This window comes from Notolepis coatsorum (genome assembly GCF_963971535.1).
Source record: "Notolepis coatsorum genome assembly, chromosome: 4".
Taxonomy (NCBI): domain Eukaryota; kingdom Metazoa; phylum Chordata; class Actinopteri; order Aulopiformes; family Paralepididae; genus Notolepis; species Notolepis coatsorum.
The window spans coordinates 67,393,633-67,421,481 of record NC_140168.1 but is presented as its reverse complement, the minus strand read 5'-3'; the positions used below and the strand labels follow the sequence as shown (position 1 = coordinate 67,421,481).

The following is a 27,849-nucleotide window of genomic DNA, read 5'->3' as shown; positions in this document are numbered from 1 at the left end:
GTGGACTACTGTACTATTACAGGTATTGAAATGAACACTTTTTTTATGAATAATTAAATATCGATACTTGGCGTCCCTGTATCGATACAGTATCGCCACGCAAAGTATCGCAATACTACTACGTATTGATTTCCCCCCCCACCCCTAATACACATTGTATCTCACATCATACATGTGTTCTTATCACTCAAAAAAACCACATGAGATCTGACATAAAAGCAGTGTTTAAAACACAGCTGCCCCTCTACAACACAACGCGTAAATTCATTGAAACTCCACCGAAACACAAATTCATCGATATTATTCAAGAGGGAGTAAAATCTAAAATCCACTCTGACCCTGGCTCTTACCAATGCCTTAAACATTGGCATCAGCTCACCACCTAAGCCATTCTCCATTTGTATTTTCCTGCTCCTATAGACGGCCATTTTGGCCTGACCCACAATCAAATTCAACGTTTGCCACTTCATTACATTGTCTTTCTTTGTAACCAGCACCAAACACTAGAGCTGCCGCGGTATCGGTATTACCGCGGTATCGCTGTTACATCATGCCCACCGCAGCGTTGGGCTGAATACCGGCATCACCGCTGTTTTTTATTATATTATTATTATTATTACGCTCTCGTTGGGCTTGCGGCTCTGCAGATATACCCTACTTCTCTGTCGAGATTCCAAGCGACCCTATTGGGTACCAGAAAAGTCACGTGAAACATTGCAGACCACTGATTGGTCAGAAGAGAGTCGCGTCACACGTTGTAGCGTCATGCAGTGTGTTACCACCAATCGGCAAGAGAGTATTAGGTTTTTACTTCCTGAATGTCAGATCATCACAACACGGCTAATAACGTTAGCTTTAACTCTCCGCCGGAGTGGACTACGATCGCTCCTAAGGAGTACTAAACGAGACAATGATTTTACTGTCTGCAACGAATGTTATAATAAAAGCCCTTCGTTCTATACACTTGTCTGATTGAAAACTTTATTAACAGACCGCAGAATGGGACAACTCGGCACGCTCTGAGCAAAGAAAGGAACTGAGATATGAATAGAGTATTGCTTGCCTTGCTATTGTCCGGTAAATACGCTGATGTTATTGAACGTATAACTATATAATGTTAATGCCACAAAACGAATGCCTTTATTATAAAGTAGTAACTTTATAGTAATAATAATAAGAAAGGGTCGGGGGGGTTAGGGGTAACCACCCCTGCCCGCGACACCGAGTGAACGGCGCACGACCAGAGGGTAAACTTCGAATCCGTGTTTCACTTTCAATAACTAATGCGTGCTTGCCGAATCCCAAACAATATTCATGCTGCAAAGTCATCCTCTAAAAATAGACATTTAGACTAGAGGCAGGCTATATGCTATAAAGAGTAGACTACTACTAAAAAAAAAAATGCATTCAAACTTTTTTTTAAAAATGTTTGTGTGCATGCGGTAATAACCGCGGCGGTAGGAAATATTTTGCAAATTTGTGCGGTAAGGAAATAATCAATACCGCGGCAGCTCTACCAAACACAAAAGCTATTTCACTCCAACTCACTCCAACTCTCACCACAGAGAGAGAGAGAGAGAGAGAGAGAGATAGAGACAGAAAGAGATTAGAGATGGAGGGAGAGAGATGAGATGGAGAGGGAGAGAGAGGGGGAGATGGAGAGTGAGAGAGATAGAGTGAGAGAGATAGAGAGAGGGAGGGAGAGAGAGGAGATAGATGTAGAGGGAGAGAGGGAGAGAGTGAGAGAGAAAGATATAGTGAGTGTGAGAGAGAGAGATAGAGAGTGTGAGAGTGAGTGAGAGTTATGTGTGAGTTTATTTTAGAATCGACCACAATTACAACAAGATGACGCTCCGACCAGAACACACATTCGTTTCATTCTACAGTAGTATTCTCAGTTCTGAGACAAAGAATGTAGCCAGACTACAAAAATAAACTGGAATTCCAATATGGGGTGAAAGCGGGGAAGGCAGCCTGCCCAGACGGAATCCCCCCCCCCCGTGTCTTTAAGACCTGTGCGGACCAGCTGGCTCATGTGTTCACAGACATAATGATTCAACGCATCACTGCAGCAGGCCGTCGTTCCAGTGTGCTTCAAAGAGACGACCATTGTGCCACTATCCAAGAAAACCAGGGTTACAGGCCTCAATGACTATCGTCCGCTGGCCCTAACACCCATAGCAGTGAAGTGCACGGAGAAGCTGGTCATGTTTCACATAAACAGCATCATCCCAGACGGCCTAGACCCACTGCAGTTCGCAGGCGGGGAACTATGTGAGGATGCTGTTTGTGGACTAAGTTACAGCTCAGCGTTCAACACCATACTCCCTGCCAGACTCGACACTCGGGGGAACTAGGAGTCAACCCCAGGCTGTGTCACTGGATCCTGGACTTCCTGTCGGATCGACGCCAAGTGGTGAGGATGGGCCCTCACACCTCCACCCCCCTGACTCTCAACACTGGAGGGCTGTGTCCTGAGCCCTCTCCTCTACTCACTGTACACCTATGACTGCGTAGCCACGCACAGCTCCAACACAGTGATAAAATGAGCCGATTACACCACAGTGACAGGCCGAATCACCAAGAGCGACGAAACGGCCTACAGGAGAGAGGTTGACAACCTGGCAAAGTGGTGCCAGGAGAACAACCTCTCCCTCAATGTGGAAACAAAAAAAGAGCTGGTCATAGACTACAGTAGAGGGGGAGAGAAGCTGGACCTCATCACCATCGACGGGGCTGCAGTGGAGAGAGTCAGCAGCTTTAAGTTTCTGTGTGTCAACATCACCGACAAACTCGCCTGGGACGTCCACACAAATCATGTGGTAAAGAAGGCCCAACAACGCCTCTTACCACCTCAGGAGGCCTGACACCCAAGATCCTAAAGGCGTTCTACAGCGGGACAACAGAGAGCGTCCTGATGGGGTGCATCACCGCCTGGAGGGGGAACTGCACCGCCTTCAACCTCAGAGTTGTGAGGACAGCCCAAAAGATCTGTGGATGTGAGCTTCCCTCCATCCAGGATATGGAGGGAAGGAGAGCCGGTGAATCAAAAAAGCCTGGAAAATTATCAAGGACTTTAACCACCCCAACCATGGACTGTTCCAGCTGATGCGGTCTGGAAAGTGCTACCGCAGCCACATAGCCAGTACCAACCGGCTGAAGAACAGTTTTCCCCCCCGAAGCTATCAGACTCGTCAACAGAGCCCACTGACAGCCCCCACACTACTTGTTGCATAGGGCACATCTGAATCTGAATCTTAGTGTCACCTATTACATCCCAATTCATTGTCTATGGAGTAGCTTCAGACTTAATAACATCATTCACAAGTTAGCGTTTCAGCAGCAGTGGATTCGGGAGAGTGGTTTGATTTCACCAATAATCTTAAATCATGGGAATAACACGTATGCATTATTGGTCGGAGAGAGGGGAGGGGGTGAGGCAGCGGGACTAACCATTGAGCCTGTAAGGTGATTTATATGGAAACATAAGTATTCGCCGTCAGCAGCAAAACCACCACACGGCAATATAGAAAAGAACAATTCAGACGAGCCAACGAAATGATAACGAGGCCTCCTTGATTACATATCGATGGATACAAACAGGCCTTATGAAAAAGAGTAATCCTTTAGTTTGCGTGCCCTGCGCCGAGTGTACAGCTTACAGCAAAGACACGCACCAGCCGCAGCTCGCAGGCTGAGTTGAACCCAGGTAAGTGTCTTTATCTGATAAAAGCGAGGCCAGGGATGACGACGCTCTAATCTGCTTTTGTCTAGTGGCCAGGACCCCTCTGGTCGCAGCGGCCTCGCTCAGTCATCTGGATGTGTGACGGTGTTGAGGGAAGTTTACCCTTCGGCCAAAAGCAGATGTGTGGCGTTTGGTCAAGTGCAGGACTCCCAGTTGGAAACAGGGTTAGGGCCTAAAAAATAATTTGGTTCCGGTTGCCGACCGACCCTGCCGATTTAGGTGCGACCCAATTTATTTTATGAAAAAAAAAGATATATTAAATAAAATAGTTTATAAAAAAATTTATAATTATATATATATAAAGTTTAGTTAAATCTTAGTCAAAAAGTGCATTCCATGTCAATAATGATAATATATAAAAAGCAAGTATTTCACAAATAAAGAAATTCCCTAGCCATAGTCGCCGTGGATTTTTTTTTTTAAACTTTATTTTTTAGCGTTTATCGCTTTTCTGGTCAAGCATGACCGACAGTTGCAGGGTGAAACGGGAGAGAGAGCAGGGGGAGACATTCGGCAAATGACGGCGAGTCCGGGAATCGAACTCGGAGTCAACCAGATCCGTGACGCAGCACGGAGTCCCACGCGAGCGCGGTGTGGAATTTTTTTTAATAAAATGTTTTATAAAATAAATTCCCTACCTACCCATGGCCTTAACACTTTCCCCGCCAATCACGTTGTACGACGTGTTTCAAGTTCATGCGAATTCTGCCAATCCACGGCGTACGACGTTATTGAGATCATATTTCATATTTTCGCCATGGTATTCATATTTCCCTCACGGAGCCTGGTCTGATGCTGTGTGAGCCGGCACAACTCTGCAACGTTTAAATACTGCCCCCTGGTGGATGATCGGCGAGTTGCCGGTTGGATATCGGTGCGTCTCCTAAATGCGTCCGGCCACTCGCATATCGTCGCGGGACTCTAGCCACACACCGTGGATATGGATCGCTGCCATAACTCAATAATAATGGTATAAGATGCTGAAAGTGCGTGGCAGGGAATGTGTTAACTGACAACCAACAGGAACCAAAGAATTTTTTCTTTTAGGCCTAGGGGAGGGGGGGGGGGTAACAGTGGTACAGCCTAGGAGAGGGAGCTGCAGTTGTCCGTCAGCATGAGTGACACCTGCTACAGATGTCTGTACCGTCAGCATGAGTGACACCTGCTACAGATGTCTGTGCCGCCAGCATGAGTGACACCTGCTACAGGTGTCTGTACCGTCAGCATGAGTGACACCTGCTACAGGTGTCTGTACCGTCAGCATGAGTGACACCTGCTACAGATGGCTGCACCGTCAGCATGAGTGACACCTGCTACAGATGTCTGTACAGTCAGCATGAGTGACACCTGCTACAGATGGCTGCACCGCCTGCATGAGTGACACCTGCTACAGGTGTCTGTGCCGTCAGCATGAGTGACACCTGCTACAGATGTCTGTGCCGTCAGCATGAGTGACACCTGCTACAGATGTCTGTACCGCCAGCATGAGTGACACCTGCTACAGATGTCTGTACCGTCAGCATGAGTGACACCTGCTACAGATGTCTGTACCGCCAGCATGAGTGACACCTGCTACAGATGTCTGTGCCGTCAGCATGAGTGACACCTGCTACAGATGTCTGTACCGCCAGCATGAGTGACACCTGCTACAGATGTCTGTACCGCCAGCATGAGTGACACCTGCTACAGATGTCTGTACCGTCAGCATGAGTGACACCTGCTACAGATGTCTGTACCGTCAGCATGAGTGACACCTGCTACAGGTGTCTGTACCGTCAGCATGAGTGACACCTGCTACAGATGTCTGTACCGCCAGCATGAGTGACACCTGCTACAGATGTCTGTACCGCCAGCATGAGTGACACCTGCTACAGATGTCTGTACCGTCAGCATGAGTGACACCTGCTACAGATGTCTGTGCCGTCAGCATGAGTGACACCTGCTACAGATGTCTGTACCGCCAGCATGAGTGACACCTGCTACAGATGTCTGTGCCGTCAGCATGAGTGACACCTGCTACAGGTGTCTGTACCGCCAGCATGAGTGACACCTGCTACAGATGTCTGTACCGTCTGCTGCGCTGATGCACCCTGGTCTGATGCAAGGAGACTATAAAAGGAGGAAAGGTCATCACAGAATACCAGCCTTCTATGCTCTGCTTGGTGCCAGACCTTGGCGTCAGTTAGACCGATGGCCGACGTCAAAAAGTCTGTCATTTACAAACATAAATTGATGATTATTTTTTTGGGGGGGGGGGGGGGGGGTATTGAAAGTATGATCCCCTCACATACATGCCGGATGATTCAAGATGGCTGTCTCCCATATGAACACAATTATCATTCATATAAGCCTTCCTGGCCCTTCCCACAATGCATTGCGTCCAATTCCTCACTCATCACCTTGCTTCTCGTTTTAAATTGGGATGTTGGAACGCTTTCGCCCTTTGTGCGTCGACAAAAGCATAAAGACATGGAACCAGGACGCCTGCCATCTTGAAGCACTCGGCCCGCCGGTGAAGACGTGCCAAGTCACTGTGGTTCAGCGACTTCGCAGCAATCCATCACGTTTCATTCGCCTTTTTAAATGACCACTTTAGACTATTACTTTTTATAAAGCATTATCGGAGCAGCCAAATCCAGCTGGTTAACATGAGCGTCGTGCGTGTGTAATGGATTATAGTTTGGGTGCAACAAGGGGTATGTTTTTGGCTGAGGAAAACGGTAACACTGTGGAGCCAGTGACCATTAGCTTGCTCCCATGGACCGCTCTGTACCGAGTACATCATATAAAAACACTTACACTCTACACACAAACACTCACATGCAGGTGGGCACAAGCAAACACATACGCATTCAATGCAAATCATGCATGCACACACGCGTGCATGTACAGGCACTCTTTCACTCACACACACACAGACTGTGTGTCTCTCTCTCTCTCTCTCTCTCTCTCTCTCTCTCTGTGGAAGCAGTCAAGCCGTTTATAAAGCTCATAAAGCGCTGAGGCCCGTGTGAGAAATGAGTCGACGGCACACGCGGAGCAGGGGAACACCGTTCTGCCGGCTCCTCTCTCCACGCCACATTACTGGCATCTAGAAATGGCCAGATACGTACGGGGGGGGGGGGGGGGCATTGCCGCTAAACATTTCACATCACCGCTGACACACCGTGGAGAGATAGCCATCTTCTCAGTGCCGCTGGCTGGCTTTTGTCACAGCTTTATATAGACTAGACGAGGTGGAGTACGGAAGCAATGAGGCACTGGGGAGATTAGATGCTGCTACACAATGGGGTTGTCTGATACACAAGCATGGAGAGAGAGAGAGAGAGAGAGAGAGAGAGAGAGAGAGAGAGAGAGAGAGAGAGAGAGAGAGAGAGAGAGAGAGAGAGAGAGAGAGAGAAATAGAGAGAGAGAAATAGAGAGAGAGAAATAGAGAGAGAGAAATGGAGAGGGGGGGAGAGAGAGATAGAGAGAGAGATAGAGAGAAATAGAGAGAGAGAAATGGAGAGGGGGGGAGAGAGAGAGAGAGAGATAGAGAGAAATAGAGAGAGAGAAATGGAGAGGGGGGGGGAGAGAGAGAGATAGAGAGAGAGAGGGAGGGGGGGGGAGAGAGAGAGCGAGAGAGCGAGAGAGAGAGAGAGGGAGGGGGGGGGGGGAGAAGTGGTTTGGGCTCTGAATGACTTCAGTTTGTCCGTGTGGCTGCAGCAGGGATTAAAACACTCAATCCACTCAGAATATTTAGATTTGTCACTGAAGAGTAATGAAACACATGGTCATGTTGGTGCCCTAGTGGTGGATATATACTGTACATACAGTATATCTGCCCCGATCTGTGACGTCAGAGTGCCTCTTTGGAGGTTCCATCAAAAGCATATCAAAAACATATGTAAAACAACAGGTCTCATCATCCACACATCAAGTAAAATCACTATCAGACTCACCGATGACGGGCGGCTCGTCCATGGCGATGCCCTGAGACTTGAGGTGCTTGCGGATGCAGGCCAGCCGCTGCACGTTGGGCCCCCAGCGCCGGCCGAGCTTGTGGACACGCTGCACCTGCGTGACGAAGCGCATCTCCTCGCTCAGCTTGCACTCGGGCCGCCAGTCGGCTGGGGGCACCACCCGACACAGGCCCGCCGCCTCCGCCTGCTCCCGCACCGCGTCCAGGTACACCAGGGGGTCCTGGAACTCGCGGGGGGCCGGCCGGAACACGGGGGCCTCGCCCAGGGCCGTCCAGCCCTCGGGCCGGCTCCGCTGGCGCTCGCGCTCCTTCTCGCGCTCCTGCTGGCGCTCCAGGTCCTTCTCGCGCTCCCACTCCTTGTCCCGGTCGGGCGGCCGTGCGCCCGCTGCTGGTTTGGCCTGGCTGGTGTTGGTGGCGGAGGAGGAGGACGAGGAGGAGGAAGAGGAGGGGGCGGAGGTAGGTGGGGAGGCGGGGGCTTGCTGGGGTTCTGAGGTAGTGCTGGAGCGGCCGGGGTTGTGTGTGTGATTCTGGCCCGCTGAGGGGGAGGAGGATGAGGAAGAGGAAGAGGAAGAGGAGGAGGAGGAGCTGCGGCCGTGAGACCTGCTCTGCTGCTGCTGTGCTTGTCTGATCAACATCAGCTTGCCGGCTGACGCCCGCTTGGGCCGCTGGTTCACCGGCTCCACATTGGCTGCTGGTGTGGAAGGAGGCGGGGTTTGCCGCGCGGGAGGATTACGAGGCGAGGCGACGGGAGGAGGCGTGGGGGGAGGAGGCGGAGGCGTCTCCGCGCTGTGTCCATTAGTGACGGGGGCGGGGTCCGGGACGACGGCCTCGCTGGCGGCTCTCTCTTGATTGGCCGCCTTCTTGCTGCGCGTCTCCAGGGGCGCGGCGCCCTGCAGCTTGGCCTTCTTGGCGTCGGCGACGGGCGGCTTGGCCTTCTGCTCACCGACTCCGGTCCCGAGTGCGGTGAGCGCCACCTCCAGGCGCCGCTTGGAGTTCCGAAGCCCCTCCCTCCCGCCGGGGCTCTCTCCCGCCTGGCGCCAGCCCTCCGCCTTGGGCGACGTGTTGTGCCGCTGGCCGTTCAGCCGGCCGTTGAGGCGTGCGCCGCCGGCCGCCATCTTGTGCAGCCCGTTGGACAGTAGCACTTGTTTACGGGTCTTTGCGTTGCCGTGGAGGGCCTGCGCCGCCGCTGTTCCTGAGTTGGCCAGCGGGGGTCGCTGGTGGCCGTTGCCGGCTGCTGGGTGGCTGTGGTGATTGTGATTGTTCGCTGACGAAGTCGTTGCCGTGCTGCTGCTGCCGAGTTTGGTTTTCTTGCCCAGGTCCCTCTGCTTGGCTTTGGTGTCGCTGACGTGGCCCTTTGTGTAAGTGACGTGGCCCTTGGACACGGTGGCCGTGTACTTCTTCACAGTTTTGGACGGCAGTCGGAAGTCGCGGCTCTTTTTGGCACCGCTGCCGGCGTGCACCGCGCTCGCCCGGGTCACACCGTTCACTTTAGAGATCTGGGAGGAGAGAGAGAGGAGAGAGAGACAGCGAGAGACAGCGAGAGAGAGAGATAGAGAGAGAGAGAGAGACATCAGAAACAGGGAGACCACAATATCTAGTACTCCAAATAAATGGCAGTGACAGACTAGAGGGTGTAGTGGGACCACATAATCCTCTGCTGGCCTGGGATCAGATCCCACCACAAATAGTATCTCCTAGGGCTGGGCGATAAAACGATAACGATAACTATCGCGATAAATTATTTCCTCGAAATAAACATGAAACGTGGTCGCAAAGTTTCGATATATCGATTTTCCAAGCTTGGATATCAGCACACGCACTAACAACCAATCAGTGAAGGAGATGGCCGACAGTGAAGGAGACCCGCGGTGCACCTCTGGGTAGAGAGGTAGGACTCTAGTAGTAAACAAGGCTGGCTAGGATAACTAGATTGCACGGCACTATTTTATATATTTACGTGCCGAGTATGTGTGTGGCGTGAATTCTGAGGCCACGTTTATAGTAGTGTGGGGTATACAGTGGACGTCGTTTCAATATATTGGGGCGGAAGAGAGTAGTTTAGGGTAATATTTATTACATTGTCATGGAATACACCGCTTAGACACAACAGGCTGGCTAGGATAACTAGCTTGCGCGGCACTATTTTATATATTTACGTGCCGAGTATGTGTGTGTCGTGAATTTCGAGGCCATGTTTATAGTAGTGTGGGGTATACAGACGTCGTTTCAATATATTGGGGCGGAAGAGAGTATTTTAGGGTAATATTTAGTACATTGTCTGTCATGAGATACTCCGCTCGTCGGCTAACTGCTAACGTGCGCGGACTGATGACGACATCAACATTCGCAGCAGCAAAACAAGTCTATTATATATATCTATGCTATTAATAGCCCGTCCATCGGCTCCGGGCATAAGAAGTTAATTAAACTTGACAGACATTATATCGACGATAATTATCGATATTGAGTTATATGAAAATAATTTTATCGCGATAACGTTTTTGGCCATATCGCCCAGCCCTAGTATCTCCTGGGTCTACCGCTCAGCCTTCCAACTGTCTCCATAAAGGAAACCTGAGATTGGAACAGACGCATACATACAGTATGTGTACAATACGGTTGAGAGTATTAGTAGCCCCTAAGTATCTTAAGTTTATTTCAAATATGCAACAACAACAAACAAACAACAAGTACAGATATAGCCTTAATACTTTGGGTGCCAAAAACGTGTTAATACGTTTCTGGGTCCCGACCGTAGAGTGCCAAAAACGGCTTTTTTATGTTTCTGGGTAGTTCTTCCTTTTTTTCGATATTTTTATACATTATCCATCCAGGGAGTCTGTTGTTACCATAGGGAATGAGTCTGAGGTTGCCAAAGTGCAATACCGGCCGCATCCAGCTAAACGGCGGTATCGAGCACCCTTTGAAACCTTGTATCTTGGCTTATGCGTCGATCTAATGTTTCCGGATAATTTTTTTTGCTCAAGCTGAACGGTTATAACGGTCGGATTGAGAAGAATCAAATGCTCCCGATGCATGATGTGTAGTGGATTATGTTGGCGACACGATGGACATCAATACTTGGAATCGCGATCAGATAATTGGAATATTCTTTTTGGGGTACATCCTAGTCAAGGTAAGGGCTATATGATATCAATCTTGCGTTGATCCAAGCATGTCTTCACCTCGATCCGAACGTGTGTGTAACGTTAGTCCACAACGTATGCCGTTGGTGGCGATCAAAGCATCAAAAAACTACCCCCCCCCCTTTCATGCATTCATGATGAAACATAATACCTATGATATAGATTTGATTTGAGAATAATAGCGGGTCCAGGCAAGAAACGGCAACGGTTATAGTATAATACACTTATAAGGCTATTCGTCAGCACTTCAGGAATTACCCCAGACCGATCTAAAAACATACTTATATTCACGGTATAACGCACAAATGTATGCATGGAAAAATGATCTCTTTTTTGCATCTTGACCCGAAGAAAGTCACTGTCAAATGACCATAGTATTGTATCCATAGCTATAATATAGAATATAGTTATAGCCAGGTGTGTAAAGTACTTGAGTAATTTGTTAACTTTGTTACAATACTTAAGTACTGTTTTTGGGGATTTGTACTTTACTCGAGTATTATTATGTTTGTGTACTTGTACTTTTACTCAATTACATTTCAGAGAAAAAAAACACTTTTTACTCCTTACATTTAAAATGCAGACCTACTGGGCGGTCAGGTGGCGTAGCGGAGATTGCACTCGTCACCAACGCAGGAGACGCTGGGTTCGAGCCCAGCTCTCTGCGTTGCTACCAGCTTGGCTGGCCGTTCATACTAATACAATTAGCAGTATTAGGGGGTGGGAAAGCTGGCGGGTGGGAATCTGGCGTTGTGGACAGCGACGCCTACAGGTCAGATCTCGGTTGCTAAGCGGGGTTGCTAAGCGGGGCAGGATTTGGTGGAGATAGCGTGCCCTCCCACACATTACACTTCACCAATGAGAGTCCTCGCTGCCAAGTGGAAAGAGCGTCACTGGCTTGACGGCGCACGTCTCGGAGAAAGCGTGCATTCGACATCAGGACACCCTTGTACCGACTCGTGGGAGAACATGCGTACAACAACCAGGTAGGGGAGGGGGGGAATTGGCACAATGACTAATTGGGACGGGGAGAAAATCAGAGAAAAATAAGAGAAAGAGAAGAAATTTTTTTTTTTTAAAATTAAAAATTAAATGCAGACCTACAAAGTACAAATCTCGCAGGTCCAAGAATTTGAATTAGTATATTTGTTTCTCTGGCCGAACTAACGTTAACGTTATTAATCCTGCGGCCGTCAAATCAAATCCCCATCAATGGAAAATGAATCTGCCCCATACCCATGCTGATTGGTCCTTGTGCAAGACTAGAAAGCGGGGATATTTGATTAAACACCTGCTATCAGAAGAATAGACGGTCAGAACAAACGTTTTTACTTCTACTTTTTAATACTTAAGTACATTTAAAAGTAGACACTTTTTAACTTTTACTCAAGTGTGTTTTTAGCCAGATACTCTGACTTTTACTTGAGTAAGATTTTGAGACGGTACCCATACTTTCACTTAAGTATAATTTCTGGGTACTTGTTACACCCCTGGTTATAGCTCTACAAACAAGGTGACGGACTCCTATCTTTTAAAGCGTGGCAGTGAATAGATGGGGCCTGAAAACAGGCTTTCAAATAATAAATGTATGTCTTTTTTTTTGTCATTACATATTTGAAAAGCAGTGGGAAGAAGTATACACATACACATATTATTAATTAAATATTTCAACACATTTTCAGTGTTGAAATATCAGGGTATCTGCAGGTTTAGCCCAGTCAGATTTAAGGCTTTTTAAGACTTTTTAATGCCACTCAGAATTAAATTTAATACCAATTTCACAATAACAAAATGGCAAAAATCATGCAACGACACCAATTAGTTTAAGTTTAGGGACACATTGGTCCAAAGATGTTTATTAAAACATAACTTGGAAACTTAAAAATCTTGAACTTAAAGGAGTAACTGGATTGGATGAATTTCAACAAAGGGGTGACCAAACATAAATAGCAAATATAGCTATACAAAATATACCAGGGGCTAGGGATGCCCCGATCACGTTTTTTGCCACCGATACCGATCACCGATCATCGTGAGCCATATCGGCCGATACCGATCCGATACCGATCGTTTTTGATTAAAAGAAATTAAAATTTATTTTATATACATTTTTTTCTTTTTTCTTTATAAAATATATATATTATATAATTAGACTTGTACTTGTATTATCTGCGAGACATCGCCACCATGCAATAAGCTCCACTGTCTGTGTGTACTCTAGTAGCCTCCAGCTACGGCCAGGATTCTCCGGAGCTGCAGCTGGACCTATACTCGAGTAGCCTCGAGCTACGGCAAGGATTCTCCGGCGCTGCAGCTGGACCCTAGTATTGGTATAACGTTAAATCACATTCACAAGCCCTCAGCTCGAATACGCATCTAATCAGTGTTATAAGACATTGATATCAGGAGCTATCTGTAGCTACTGCTAGCCGGATATATAACGTTAATACAACGCCTCAGTGAATTATTTAGTTCAATGGGACATTTCGTTTTGAACAGTGAACTAGCTTGCGCTAACGTGAGCTAACAGCTAACAGGTATCATACACTCTACTAGACTTTGTGGAGCGTTTGTTTATGTCAGGAGCTATCGGTAGCTGGCCGACTAGATACCGTTCGGTTAGACAATGCCTCATCATGTATTAAACTAAAAGTGAATAGTTGACTGGGTCGTTTTGTAACGGTAGCAAAGCTAATGTTAGCTCAAGGAGACGCCGTCCTCCCGTGTCCCGTCTCACTAGACTAGACCCGTGTTTACATGCGTACGGGAGGGGCTGGAGGAATGAGCAGACGCCGCACCAGCGGTGTCTGAGACAGAACTCAGCGACAGCGTGTGAGATCGGAGATTTGATAAAGTCAAACTGTATCTCCCGTTAACAGTTTTCCCCCAGATTTCATAATAAAACATAAGATGACATGGCATTTTATCTTTCCTTTCTATGGCATTTTTAAGACCTCTGAAAATGGATTTAAGACATTTTAAGACAAACTAAGGCCTTAATTATTGATAAACAAATTTAAGACCTTTTAAGACTTTTTAAGGATCCGCGGACACCCTGAATATGATCAACCTGTTGTCACTGAAAGTGAAAAGGTCTGTACTTTCACTTACAGTGACAGAAATGAAATATGACACCTTTATTTAAGTTTGTTAATTTATCCAATTACTTGTACTCTGTATAAAATGGCTACAGTTACTCCATGGTTCACCTGATCTGGATGTAAACAAACCTTGTTCCATTTCAAATCCAATGTGCCGAGAGTACAGAGACGAAACAACTAGTGCTGTCAATCGATTAAAATATTTAACTCCGGCGGTCAGGTGGCGTAGCGGAGATTGCGTTCGTCACCAACCCCGGAGACGCTGGATTCGCCTGTTCGAATCCAGCTCACAGCTCCGGGGTTGTCACCAGCTTGGCTGGCTGTTCACACTAATACAATTGGCAGTATTAGAGGGTGGGAGAAGCTGGCGGGGTGGGTCCGGGTCGTTGTAAACAGCGACTCCTACAGTTCGGTCGGGGCGCCTGCTAAGCGCGGATAGGATCTAAGGGCGGTAGTGTGATCCTTCCACACATTACACGCTCTCAGTGAGAGTCCGTGCTGCCAGGTGAAAAGAAGCGGTTGATTGGCTAGACGTGTGTCGGAGGAAGCACGTGATAGCCTCCACTCTCCCAGACCGACTGTGGGGGGTAAGTGCGCAGCGACCAGGAAGGGGATTGGGAATTGGCATAACGACTAACATTGGGATGGGAGAAAATCGGAGGAAAAAGGAGGGGGAAAAAGATAAATAAATAAAAATATATATATATATTTAACTCGATTAATCGCATGATTGTCCATAGTTAACTCACGATTAATCGCAAATGAACTCGCATTTTTTTTATAATTTTTTTTCTACCTTAAACGGATCTTTTTCAAGTTCCACGTTTTAATACTCTTATCAATATGCGAGTCAACAAATGCTTGCTTTATGCAGCCATTTAACACAAAAGGATGACCCTCATGCATTGCAAATTTGCATCAAATTCAAAACAGAGTGATGCACAAAATAACTTAAAAGAAAATAATAATTTAAAACTATGAATAAAGTGTGCATGAAATAATAGGGGGAAGAAAACGTTGGGAACTTGTTACATTCACCCACACAAGGGCTGATTAATCACACACACCCCTCTCTCTCTCACACACACTCTCCCAGCTCTCTTTCTCTCTTGCCCCTTCCTCATCTCTCCCACTCCCCTCTCTCTATATATCTCACACACACACACTTCAGAAACAAACATAGTATCAATGAGAGCATCAATAATACACCTGAGTGAAGTCTAGTAAAAAAAAAAATAAAAAAATCTTAACACACGGAGTACGATGGGTTTGCTGGTCATGCGAATTCTGCCAAACCACGCTGTACGACGTTATTGAGATCATATTTCATATTTTCGCCATGGCATTCATAATTCCGCCACCCAGCCTCTGCTGATACAGTGGGAGCCTGCACAACAGTGCAACGCTTCAATACCGCCGCCTAGTGGATGATCGGGCGAGTTACAACCGGAAATGGATCTGGTGATCTCTGTGCATCTGGGAAATCCGTCCGGCAGTCACATATCGTTGCGGGACTCTAGACACACATCCGTGTATATGGATCGCTGCCATAACTCAATAATCGATATGATTTGGGCGTTTATTGCGCCATACAAACCGGAAATGGATCTAGTCGATCGACGTCAAATAAGTGGGATCTTTTTCCTCCAGTCTCATCGGCGAACGGTAAGAGGACAGTAACGTTACTTTCAGCTTGATTGTTTATTCTTTTCAATGCAAACCGCTCTGATCAATATATCACCCATACTACATAAAGCATTTATGACTGACTATCACAGAATTATAAACGACCCCCCCTTTCATCCGCGCATGATGAATCATAACGTATACGATCATGTACCGTTTAATTTTTTTATATAGCGTGTATCGGCAATAAACAGCAGTTGATAATCTATATATGCGTTTATGCCTATAACTCACGTTCTATGAATTACTGCAGAAAACAATAAAAACATACTTATATTCTAGAAGCTATTTTTGGAAGAATCTATGAATGAAAAAGTATAATGTTCCTACATCCTGAACGATAGATAATCGATGTTGAATGGGCCATAGTAATGTCAATTTAGCAATACAATTTAAAAAGTTATAGCCCTGCAAAGAAGGTGAACATCTCCATAGGCTTAGAGTGGTGCCAGTGATCATACATTGATGGATAGAAGCTTGGCAGTCAATGTGTTAAAAGTTAATCGTGAGTTAAAAAAAATAGTGGCGTTAATAGAATCGGGCGATAACGCGTTAATACCGCGTTAACTTTGACAGCCTTAGAAACGACACATTTCATTTCACCAGACTTACGGACTGCACTGTATATAGGTGTATATATATTTATATATATATTTATACGCATTAAAGCAACACATGCAAAAAGCCTGCCGTCCTGCCGTTTGAGGACGCAGGGCTGAACATCCACAGGCCGGCTCTGCCGTAGAGGTGTCGGGGCGGTGCGCGAGATCCGGGCTATTTGTGGAAACGGTGTCCCACTCATTACAAACATCAACCACGGACCCATCAAGCCACAAGCAGGCCTCGAGGAAAAACACAACCCAGAAACTGTTCTCTACACACAGAGACGGACAGGTAACTAAACACAAAACCCCAGGCCGTAAACCATTAACGTCTCCACATAAATAAGAAAGACAGAGGGAGGGAGAGAGGAGACGGCGCTGACTCCAGATGGCAGCAGGCTATGAGGTATGATGACAGGTTATGGGGCTGAAATCAAATCCCATCCGGGCAAATAAAAACAGCCTTTATTTGCTATAGGCTTCCTCAACGCCTTCAATTTACTCTTTAATACCGTGTATAAAAGGCCTGTGTGTGTGGGATAGAGAATGAACGAGGCACAGAATGCGTGTCTGTCTGTCTCTCCTTCAGTTGAAAAAACACTTCATTGCCCCGAGGAAAAAAACAAAACATGTTGCCAAAGCATTGAAATGTAATTAATCCATCCATCCATCCATCCATCCATCTCTCTCTCTCTCTCTCTCTCTCAGCCTCCCACTCGCTTTCCCTCCTCCTCCCTCTCCTCCCATCCACCCGTCCCGTCTATCCTTTTGTCAGACATCTCCCACCTCCTCCGCTATTCTTTCTCTCTCGTCCACTACAAAGAAACAAGAAGAGCGTAAGTGGGACTGCTGTGTGTGTGTGTGTGTGTGTGTGTGTGTGTGTGTGTGTGTGTGTGTGTGTGTGTGTGTGTGTGTGTGTGTGTGTGTGCGTGTGTGTCTCATAAAAGTGTATCCTCTGGCTGGGGACGCTCCAAGGTTACAGGGAGGTATTGGGTTTCTATATTGTTGTCTGGGTGGGTTGAGAGAGAGGGCAACAACTTGACTACTGTATTCGGTTCAGTTCCATTCTACTCCCTTTTCATTCTACTTCACTATTGTATGCTGTGTTCTAGAACATGTACACTGTTCATGTGCTGATGGCAGCATCCATCGGAACATCCTCATATCTCATCATCGTGATGCATGCATTCCAATCACACATACATTCCAATCACATACATTCTAATTATGGATGCCCCGATCACGTTTTTTGCCACCGATAATGATCACCGATCGTCTATGAGCCATATCGGCCGATACCGATCGTTTTTGGTTTAAAAAAAAAATAAAAAAATAAATTACTTTTTTTTTATTTTTATTTTTTTTATAAATATATATATTATATAATTATACTTGTAGTTGTATTATCTGCGAGACATCGCCACCACGCAACAAGTCAAAATGCTCACTATCTGCAAACAGCTCCACTGTGTGTGTATACTCTGCTTTGTTCAGCATGCCCTCAGCGTCCCCAGTCAGAGCAATAGTTCAACAGGGTCTGAAACGTGTTATGAAGCATGATAGCGAATTAGCCAATGTTCAGCTGCAAAAACGAATAATGTCAATTATGTTATAAGACATTGATATCAGGAGCTATCTGTAGCTACTGCTAGCCGGCTAGATGACGTTAGACAATGCATCATGTATTAAAATAAAGTGAACTATTTAGTTTACTGGGTCATTTCGTTAAAACTAACGTGAGCTAACGTGAGCTACCTAGCTAACGGAGGTCTCATGCTGGCGCATCCCTATCATTCTTAAACTGAAATGCGCATTTGTTGATATCAGGAGATATCAGTAGCGAGCCAGTTAGACAATGCATCATGCATTAAACTAAAGTGAATAGTTGACTGTGTAGTTTTGTTTAAACAGTAACGTTAGCTCGGTAGCTAACGTTAGCTCACGAGCGATAGCTAGTTAGCCAACGCTAGCCAGCCCAGCACTAGCGAAAACGAATACCAAACTGATGATATCAGACGTTGATATCAGGAGCTATCAGTAGCTAGATAACATTAGACAACGCCTCATGTATTAAACAAAAGTGAATCGATGACTGGGCCATTTTATTTAATGCTTGTTATGTTGAAAGAGGAGCTCTGCGGTGCTCATGCAGTCGAGTCTTGCCGAAGGGTTTGTTGACATGATGGGTCTGGGAGGGGGAGGAGGAGGAGGAGGGGCAAGACGTGCAGCATCAGAGAAGGCTGTGAGAGAAGAGCGAGTGAGAACGCCGCAGAGAATTGGATCATGTTTTCCGTGTCATCGATCGGTTTTCACGATCGGCGAAAATAAAGCATTATCGGAATTCACCGATCTCATATTTATACTGAATATCGGCCGATACCGATCGCTGGCCGATCGATCGGGGCATCCCTAATTCTAATCACACATACATTCTAATCACATTTTAATCACAAATCAATTTGAATCACATTCTATTTCGCACATACATTCTAATCACAAGAATCACAAGTCAACATACAGTATCAAGGGACATTTCCCAAAAGGCTCCATGGAAGACTCTCGACCACCCCTCCCACCCTTCTCTGTATGTGTGTGTGGTTCTCTCCCTCTGCCCAGGCCAGCTGGATATGAACCGTATAAGGGTGGATGGGTGGATGGATGGAGTTATTAATGACAGTGGGAGAGGTGCCACAGGCAGGGAAGTTGAATGCGGGTCCATTAAATGACCCGGGCAGTGTATGTGTGTGTATTGTATTGTATTGTATTGTATTGTATTGTTCTCAGGTGGTGCAGGAGGGCATCATGCAAAGACTAGGTCATTAAAAGATAAGGAAGGAGTGACACCCCCCCCCCCCCCCCCCACACACACACACACACACAATCAATCAATCAAACGCACCAGACAGTGGAAAAACACAGAGATGGAGGGAGAGAGATAGAGATTAGTTCTGACCCACACTCGTCTGCTAGTAATGTCAGTAGAAACACCCTGCACACGGAAGCACACACACACCATTTTTAGTAATTTAGTACATGCTTTCATCCAGTGTCAAAGTAAACAATAGAATGAGCAAAAATTCCTGTATGTCAAACTTTTAACAAGCAGCAAAACTGAGACGTTGACGGAAAGCAAATCACAGCTCAGTAAGGGGTGGGCCAGGGTTCGAAATTAACGGGGGCTTGGGGCAAAATGCCCTCGAAAATTGACCAAATGCCCTCGAAAATCAGTTAAGGGGGGCAATAAAAGCCCCCGACAGTTTACTAATTATATATATAATTATATATATGCTCTACAGTGCGAGCATTTCCCCCGTATTTGCCCCTAATAATATGTGTGTGTGCGAACCGGAAAAATCATTTACTTGCAGAGTGAAGATTACAAAACAGCTCCGCTGTTAATAGTTAAGAAACTGGACTGAAATTGAGTTTTTGGGTGGAATGCAAAGAGGGAGGGAGGAGGCGGGGCCCGCTGCGTGTTAAGGGTGCTTGAGGTGCGAACACAGACAGACAGACAGAGAGCTCTGCTTTTCAGCAAGCATGCATAGTGCTGTGTAACATTAAGTTACACTGCTATCTTAACGTTAGCAAGCTAAGCATCTGCATAGCGCAACCTGTGTAACGTTAAGTAACTTGTGTTCGGCGGGGAAAGACCGTTCCATTTGTAACACAACTCCAAAGAATAACATCCAAATGATCCCGATGCGCATTTCCTTCATTCCACAGCGCTGAGCGCGCAACATATTTCATTGATCGATCTGACAACAACACAACTTGCCCTCAGGGACAATCATATTTAATCTATTTAGATAGAGTATGTATGTATTATTTACAGATAATTGAAGGTACTTCAAAACATGAAACCAAGCCATGTCACACATCGTGTGTGTGTGTGTGCAAATCTGATATGTCATAAATGTATAGATGTAGCAGTACTGTCTATCTGTATGTCATGTATGTCATATATGTTATGATGAATTGAAAATGGGGGACCCTGATGTAAACAAGACGAAAGTCTTTCTCTGGTCTGCATCCCCTTAACAATTGTATGTATTGAGCTGTACTGTACTGTACCCATTCTGCAATCTGTTAATAAACTTTTCAATCAATCAATCAATCAATCAATCAATCAATCAATCAATCAATGTGTGTGTTACTTGAACAATTGTCACTCTGCTCCTAAATTTCTGTGTGCTCCTAAATTTGTATTTAGATTTTATTTATTAACATTTTATTTAGGAGCACATGTGCTCCTTGGGAAAAAGGTTAGCGTAGAGCCCTATATATGGAGACATTAACATTACGTTATCAAACATAGGGACGAAGACTGTAAAAAAAATTTCAACAATGTTTTATAATCTTTATGTTAATTTTCATTATAAAAATGTTGTGCCCCCGAAATACAAAAAAAGCCCCCGAAAATCAATTAAGGGGGGCAAAAAAAGCCCTTGATTTTTTTTTTTTTATTTCTAACCCTGGGGCGGGCATTCATAGATCCTAGCTAGCATGTGTGCTAGTCTACTCCCAGACAGTGTGCTGACAAAAGGCCCATGCTGCACTAGTAGGAGCCTCTGTGTCCTGCTGGGAGCCTGGTAGACAAGCTGATGAGACTGGTGTCCACCACTAGAGGGTGCAGGGGACCAAAGCCTCTGCTCGGTTCAGATGGCCTGTTTACATTCTTTTCTCTCTCTCTCTGTGTGTGTCTCTCTGTCTCCCTCTGTGTGTGTCTCTCCGAGAGAGAGAGAGAGAGAGAGAGAGAGAGAGAGAGAGAGAGAGAGAGAGAGAGAGAGAGAGAGAGAGAGAGAGAGAGAGAGAGAGGCCAACACAGAGAGAGGGAGAGGGAGACAGAGAGAGTGCACAGAGAAGATGGTGAGAGAAACAGGGCAGAAGAGGACCTGTCACACACACTGGCACATTTCTGTCTGGTTTAGGTGTCGGAAACCTTTCAGTGTAATCGTTTTCACAACTGTGGAGAGACAGTTACACAAAGGTATAACACCCATCGTTAATAATGCTCATACCGTTGCCATGGCGATGCAGCCATAGTAACCTTGTCAATAAGACAGGTAGAGAGTCTATCAATATGAATACAGTATATTGATTTGATTGTACAACTGAATAAACAAAATTCAGCACAACCTTTGGAATTGTTGTCATGTTTTTTGTGATAGCCTCTCGCTGTACTCACACACATGCTAAAGTAGGGCTGATCCTCGACTAATAAGTCACGTGATCTCATCGGCAAATCCGTTTCTCACATGCAATCCTGCAGAAGGACCTCAATCAATCAATCAATTGATCAATAGACTATGAGGGGGCAGCCGTGGCTCAAAGTAAACACTTGGAAGCTTGATGGTTATTAGGAACCGACATGGTTCTATGGTTCTAAGAGAAATGCCTGCACTCTGGGCTGCCTGGGAATAACACACATCCCTGGGGGAGACCAGGACAGACAGGGGCACAGGCTGGAGGGAGACCAGGACAGGGGGACAGGCTGGAGGGAGACCAGGACAGACAGGGGCACAGGCTGGAGGGAGACCAGGACAGACAGGGGCACAGGCTGGAGGGAGACCAGGACAGGGGGACAGGCTGGAGGGAGACCAGGACAGACAGGGGCACAGGCTGGAGGGAGACCAGGACAGACAGGGGCACAGGCTGGAGGGAGACCAGGACAGACAGGGGCACAGGCTGGAGGGAGACCAGGACAGACAGGGGCACAGGCTGGAGGGAGACCAGGACAGGGGGACAGGCTGGAGGGAGACCAGGACAGGGGGACAGGCTGGAGGGAGACCAGGACAGACAGGGGCACAGGCTGGAGGGAGACCAGGACAGACAGGGGGACAGGCTGGAGGGAGACCAGGACAGACAGGGGCACAGGCTGGAGGGAGACCAGGACAGGGGGACAGGCTGGAGGGAGACCAGGACAGGGGGACAGGCTGGAGGGAGACCAGGACAGGGGCACAGGCTGGAGGGAGACCAGGACAGCGGGACAGGCTGGAGGGAGACCAGGACAGGGGGACAGGCTGGAGGGAGACCAGGACAGGGTTACAGGCTGGAGGGAGACCAGGACAGGGTTACAGGCTGGAGGGAGACCAGGACAGGGGGACAGGCTGGAGGGAGACCAGGACAGGGGCACAGGCTGGAGGGAGACCAGGACAGGGGCACAGGCTGGAGGGAGACCAGGACAGGGGGACAGGCTGGAGGGAGACCAGGACAGGGGGACAGGCTGGAGGGAGACCAGGACAGGGTTACAGGCTGGAGGGAGACCAGGACAGGGGGACAGGCTGGAGGGAGACCAGGACAGGGGGACAGGCTGGAGGGATGGATGGACAGACATGTAGGTAGGTGGATGGACATACATGTAGGTAGGTGGATGGATGGACAGACGGAAGGGGGGAAATAAGAGCGAGATGAGGAAAGAGAAAGAAAAGATACGGAAATCGAAGAAAAAAAACTGAATCCACAAAACATAAATGTACAACAGAACATACCCAGACAGAAAGAATACATGTCACATGCCACATCCATGTCAAGCAGAATAAAAGCAACAAGAAAAAAAAGGGAGGATATATATATTTATATATATAAATAATAAATAGGAGCGAACACAATGCAGGCAGCCAGGGCCTTTTCCTGGAGTGGGTTTCAGTCTCGCACGTGAGTGGAGGAGGGAGGGAGGGAGGGGGGGAGACGGAGAGAGAGACAGAGGGGGAGGGAGGGAGGGAGGGAGAAGGTGCGGAGGGGGGAGGCGGGGCCAGATGACATCATGTGTTGCCCAGGCAGCTGCGGCCTGGCAGGAAGATTTTTTAACAGGCAACATCTGCCTCATCAGGACGAGAGACACAGAGAGAGAGAGAGAGAGAGAGAGAGAGAGGAGAGAGAGAGAGAGAGAGAGAGAGAGAGAGAGAGAGGGGGAGACAGAGACACAGAGAGAGAGAGAGACAGACAAAGAAAAAAAAGAGAGACAGAGACACAGAAGACACAAGGAGCAGAGATAGTGAGAGAGACACAGAGAGACACAAAGAGACAGAGAGCAAGACAGAGACAAAGAGAGAGATAGACACAGAGAGCGAGCATGCCAGCGGAAGAAGAGTGGATAAAGTTTAACCCTTTCACGTCTGTGTCAGTTCACGAGGGAAGGAAAAGCACAGGGGTGTAAATGTTCTGCATGACAGACACACACATGTACACACACAAGTACACAGTCCTATTATACACATTGACAACAGCAACACAATGAGATACACAGAGCAAACACACAGCCATGCATTGTGGGACTGTCTATTGTTTGATGTACATAGTACTGAATGTATGGATTGGAGAGTGATAGGTACTGGACCTGTATGCAGTAGAGAAGTCAAGAGAAGCTTGTCAGATTATCTATCTCAAAAAGGCTTCACAGAAGAATATGACATCTTCAAAGGTTAATACAGTTTTCTTCACAGGGAGAGTTTGGAAAATTAAGACTACAAGATGTCTGAATTAATCTTTAAAAGGAGAAAAATATATAATATATATATTTGTCAAATGTTTTTGGTAGACGTTTATTTTTTCACTGAAGAAGCACATGTTTTTAAACGTGTATATTCCTCTCAACAGGTCACAGAGGGATGAAACCTAGACATTTGCCACATGGTTTGGTGGCTGTACAAGGATGTACCCCTTTCACAGCTGTGTGCAATTATGGTGGGTATTTTTGGCACCATCTACTGGGCAATAGTGGAATTACCCAGGGGAGCAGCCCTACTCGGTGGCATGTGCCTGGTACCGAAGCAGCTCCTACTCATCCAATCTTCATTCTACCATATAAGGAAATATGAACTACAGCTGTTGCATAAACCATACAAACAAAAAACTGGCTCAACTGACACATCCTCCGTCTCGCTCTCTGTCTACATCTCTCTATCTATCTATCTTGCTCTCTATCTATCTATCTATCTATCTATCTATCTATCTATCTATCTATCTATCTATCTATCTATCTATCTATCTATCTATCTATCTATCTAGCTATCTATCTTCCTTCCTTCTACCTTATAAGGAAATCTGAACTCTAGTAATTTCAAAGTCTTCAGAGTATACTGGGTGCAGAACCAAAAATCACAAAAATAGCTAATTAAGTCATCAGCACTCTTAATGATGTGCAGCGTTTGTAAACCATAAACACTTTGTACGCAAACAAAAGGTATTCACACATAAATAAAGACGGACCAGACAAACAAAAGGTATTCACACATAAATGAAGACGGACCAGACAAACAAAAGGTATTCACACATAAATGAAGACGGACCAGACAAACAAAAGGTATTCACACATAAATGAAGACGGACCAGACAAACAAAAGGTATTCACACATAAATGAAGACGGACCAGACAAACAAAAGGTATTCACACATAAATGAAGACGGACCAGACAAACAAAAGGTATTCACACATAAATGAAGACGGACCAGACAAACAAAAGGTATTCACACATAAATGAAGACGGACCAGACAAACAAAAGGTATTCACACATAAATGAAGACGGACCAGACAAACAAAAAGCTAAATGAGCACCTGTAGCATGATGTGAGTTGGCCACCGCAAGCTTCCATTCCACGCAGTCAAGCAGCATCTTGATATTGTTTTATAAAAGCATTACATTGCCCTTTGCATCCCAGTACAGTTGAATGAGGCCTCTATTGAATAGGTGAGAACTATGAATGGAGTTATGATAATAGCATCACACACATTAACAACACCCTAATCACTTAACCTCTTACAACATAGCCACACTGTGTGTTCAGTTCACTGTGTGTGTGTGTGTGTGTGTGTGTGTGGGTTGCTAACTGCCCTCATGCAGCTAATCCCTCCCGTCAAGGGCAAGATATGCCTGTTCAAGACAGACACAGACAGACAGACAGACATACAGACAGACAGACAGACAGACAGACAGACAGACAGACAGACAGACAGACAGACAGACAGACAGACAGACAGACAGACAGACAGACAGACAGAGACAGACAGACAGACAGACAGACAGACAGACAGAGTGAGAGAGAGAGAGAGCACGGAGGAAAGATTGAGAAAGGCAAGACATAAATAACATTGTCTATTGATGGTAAATGTCAAGCTGTTTATTACCACTTCCATCTTATCTACTGCATGTTGGCCCAGTCATGTAGAGACTATAGAGGCTCTTTGGAAACATTTCATCCCGACAGTCATGCTAATAAAGCAGATTTGAATTGAGGCGAGAGAGAGAAAGAGAGACACAGAGAGAAAGCAACAGGAGACAAAGACAGACAGACAGATAGAGAGAGAGACAGACAGAGAGACAGAGACACACAGGCTCCGAGATTGAGATCCACCGGACCACCCTGGCTTTTCATTAGCTAATGTAATTGTCAAAATGCTCGTTTTATTTTTCGGAGTAAAGCCAACACCACCCCTCCCCCTCCCTCCCTCCCTCACATCCTCCTCTTCTTCTCCTTCTCAGGCTCCTTGAAACCATCTGAGTGCAGTCAAATTTGGTGAGATACCAAATGTAGCTATTGTTTGCTGGGCCAACAATCACTAATTATTCTCCTATAGACAACGGAGAGAGATGAGAAGAGAGAGAGGATAGGGGAGGGAGGAGGAGAGCTGGAGATGAGGGGGGAGGAGAGGAGACAAAAGGAAAGGAGATGAGGAGAAGAGATGAAAGGAACAGAGAGGAGCAGATAGGAGAGGAGCGGATATCAAAGGAAAGGAGAGGAGAAGAGATGAAAGGAACAGAGAGGAGAAGAGATGAAAGGAACAGAAGAGAGGAGCCAAGGAAAAGAGACAGAGAGAAGAGGAGCAGAGCAGCGAGGAGACAAAAGGAGAGGAGAGGAGGAGCAGAGAGGAGAGGAAACAAAAGGAGAGGAGAGGAGATGAGGATCAGAGAGGAAAGGAGCAGAGAGGAGAGGAGACAAAAGGATCCAGACCTCAAACTCAACCTCAACCTGAGAGTACAATCGAGCGGGAGGGGCTACCATGAATCCATTAGAGCTACTTCCTGTATATGTCTACAAGTCTTCTCTGGTCCCGATCTTTGCTATAACTAGTAATGTTATTATTCTTTAGGTTTGTTTTTGTTTCGTTTTTTAAGGAAAATGTCAGCGAACTCATATATCATGTTCCTCGTGCAAAATCCTAACTCGGATCGGCTTTGAATCAATCTAAAAACAACATGGATTTGGCCTGGGAAGAAGATATAATTACACTCTGTGATACCGCTGTGTGATAATTACACCGTTCTGGATCTCCAGAGGGGCCGGGGGGCGGATGAAGTCACGGAAGTCAAGATCCTGGATACGGCTCATGTAATGTACCATGGTATTCATAGCAGGCTCACCACACGGCGTACATTTCCTACCGGTACAACGCCACGCCGTCACCACATCTGATGGTCTGTTATGAACTGTAACCATCCGTCGTTTACCTACCAAGACGCCAGCTTGCTTTCGAATTCTCCATGCTACATACTATATTGTATGAATTCATCATGCTACATACTATATTGTATGAATTCATCATGCTACATACTATATTCTATGAATTCTCACTATATTGTATGAATTCATCATGCTACATACTATATTCTATGAATTCTCCCTGCTACATACTATATTCTATGAATTCATCATGCTAAATACTATATTGTATGAATTAATCACGCTACATACTATATTGTACATACTATATTGTATGAATTCCCCATGATACATACTATATTGTACATACTATATTGTATGAATTCTCCCCGCTACATACTATATTGTATGAATTCATCATGCTACATACTATATTGTATGAATTCTCCCTGCTACATACAATATTGTATGAATTTATCATGCTACATTTACATACTATATTGTATGAATTCTCCATGCCACATACTATATTGTATGAAATATCCCTGCTACATACTATATTGTATGAATTCCCCATGCTACATACTATATTGTATGAATTATCCCCGCTACATACTATATTGTATGAATTCTCCATGCTACATACTATATTGTATGAATTCTCCCCGCTACATACAATATTGTATGAATTGTCCCTGCTACGTACTATGTGTGCTGTACTGACAGAGAGTATGGAGTGTGCTGTACTGACAGGGAGTATGGAGTGTGCTGTACTGACAGAGAGTATGGAGTGTGCTGTACTGACAGGGAGTATGGAGTGTGCTGTACTGACAGAGAGTATGGAGTGTGCTGTACTGACAGAGAGTATGGAGTGTGCTGTACTGACAGAGAGTATGGAGTGTGCTGTACTGACAGAGAGTATGGAGTGTGCTGTACTGACAGGGAGTATGGAGTGTGCTGTACTGACAGAGAGTATGGAGTGTGCTGTACTGACAGGGAGTATGGAGTGTGCTGTACTGACAGAGAGTATGGAGTGTGCTGTACTGACAGGGAGTATGGAGTGTGCTGTACTGACAGAGAGTATGGAGTGTGCTGTACTGACAGAGAGTATGGAGTGTGCTGTACTGACAGAGAGTATGGAGTGGATGATTTGCTACAATTCCCAATTGCGGGTCAGTGACAACAGTTTTGGCAGAACTGACAGGTCTATCCTCCTAGCAAGTGGAAGCA

The 27,849-nt window shown here is 46.1% G+C and overlaps 1 protein-coding gene across 1 annotated transcript in view; it reads right to left on the bottom strand.

The window, feature by feature from the left end:
* Positions 1-27,849, bottom strand: part of jarid2b (jumonji and AT-rich interaction domain containing 2b) — a 303,218-nt gene that overhangs the window by 22,202 nt on the left and 253,167 nt on the right. Inside the window, exon 7 of the mRNA XM_084312574.1 lies at positions 7,687-9,202. Coding sequence (XP_084168700.1) covers positions 7,687-9,202 — 1,516 coding nt within the window. The remainder of the gene's footprint in view (positions 1-7,686; positions 9,203-27,849) is intronic.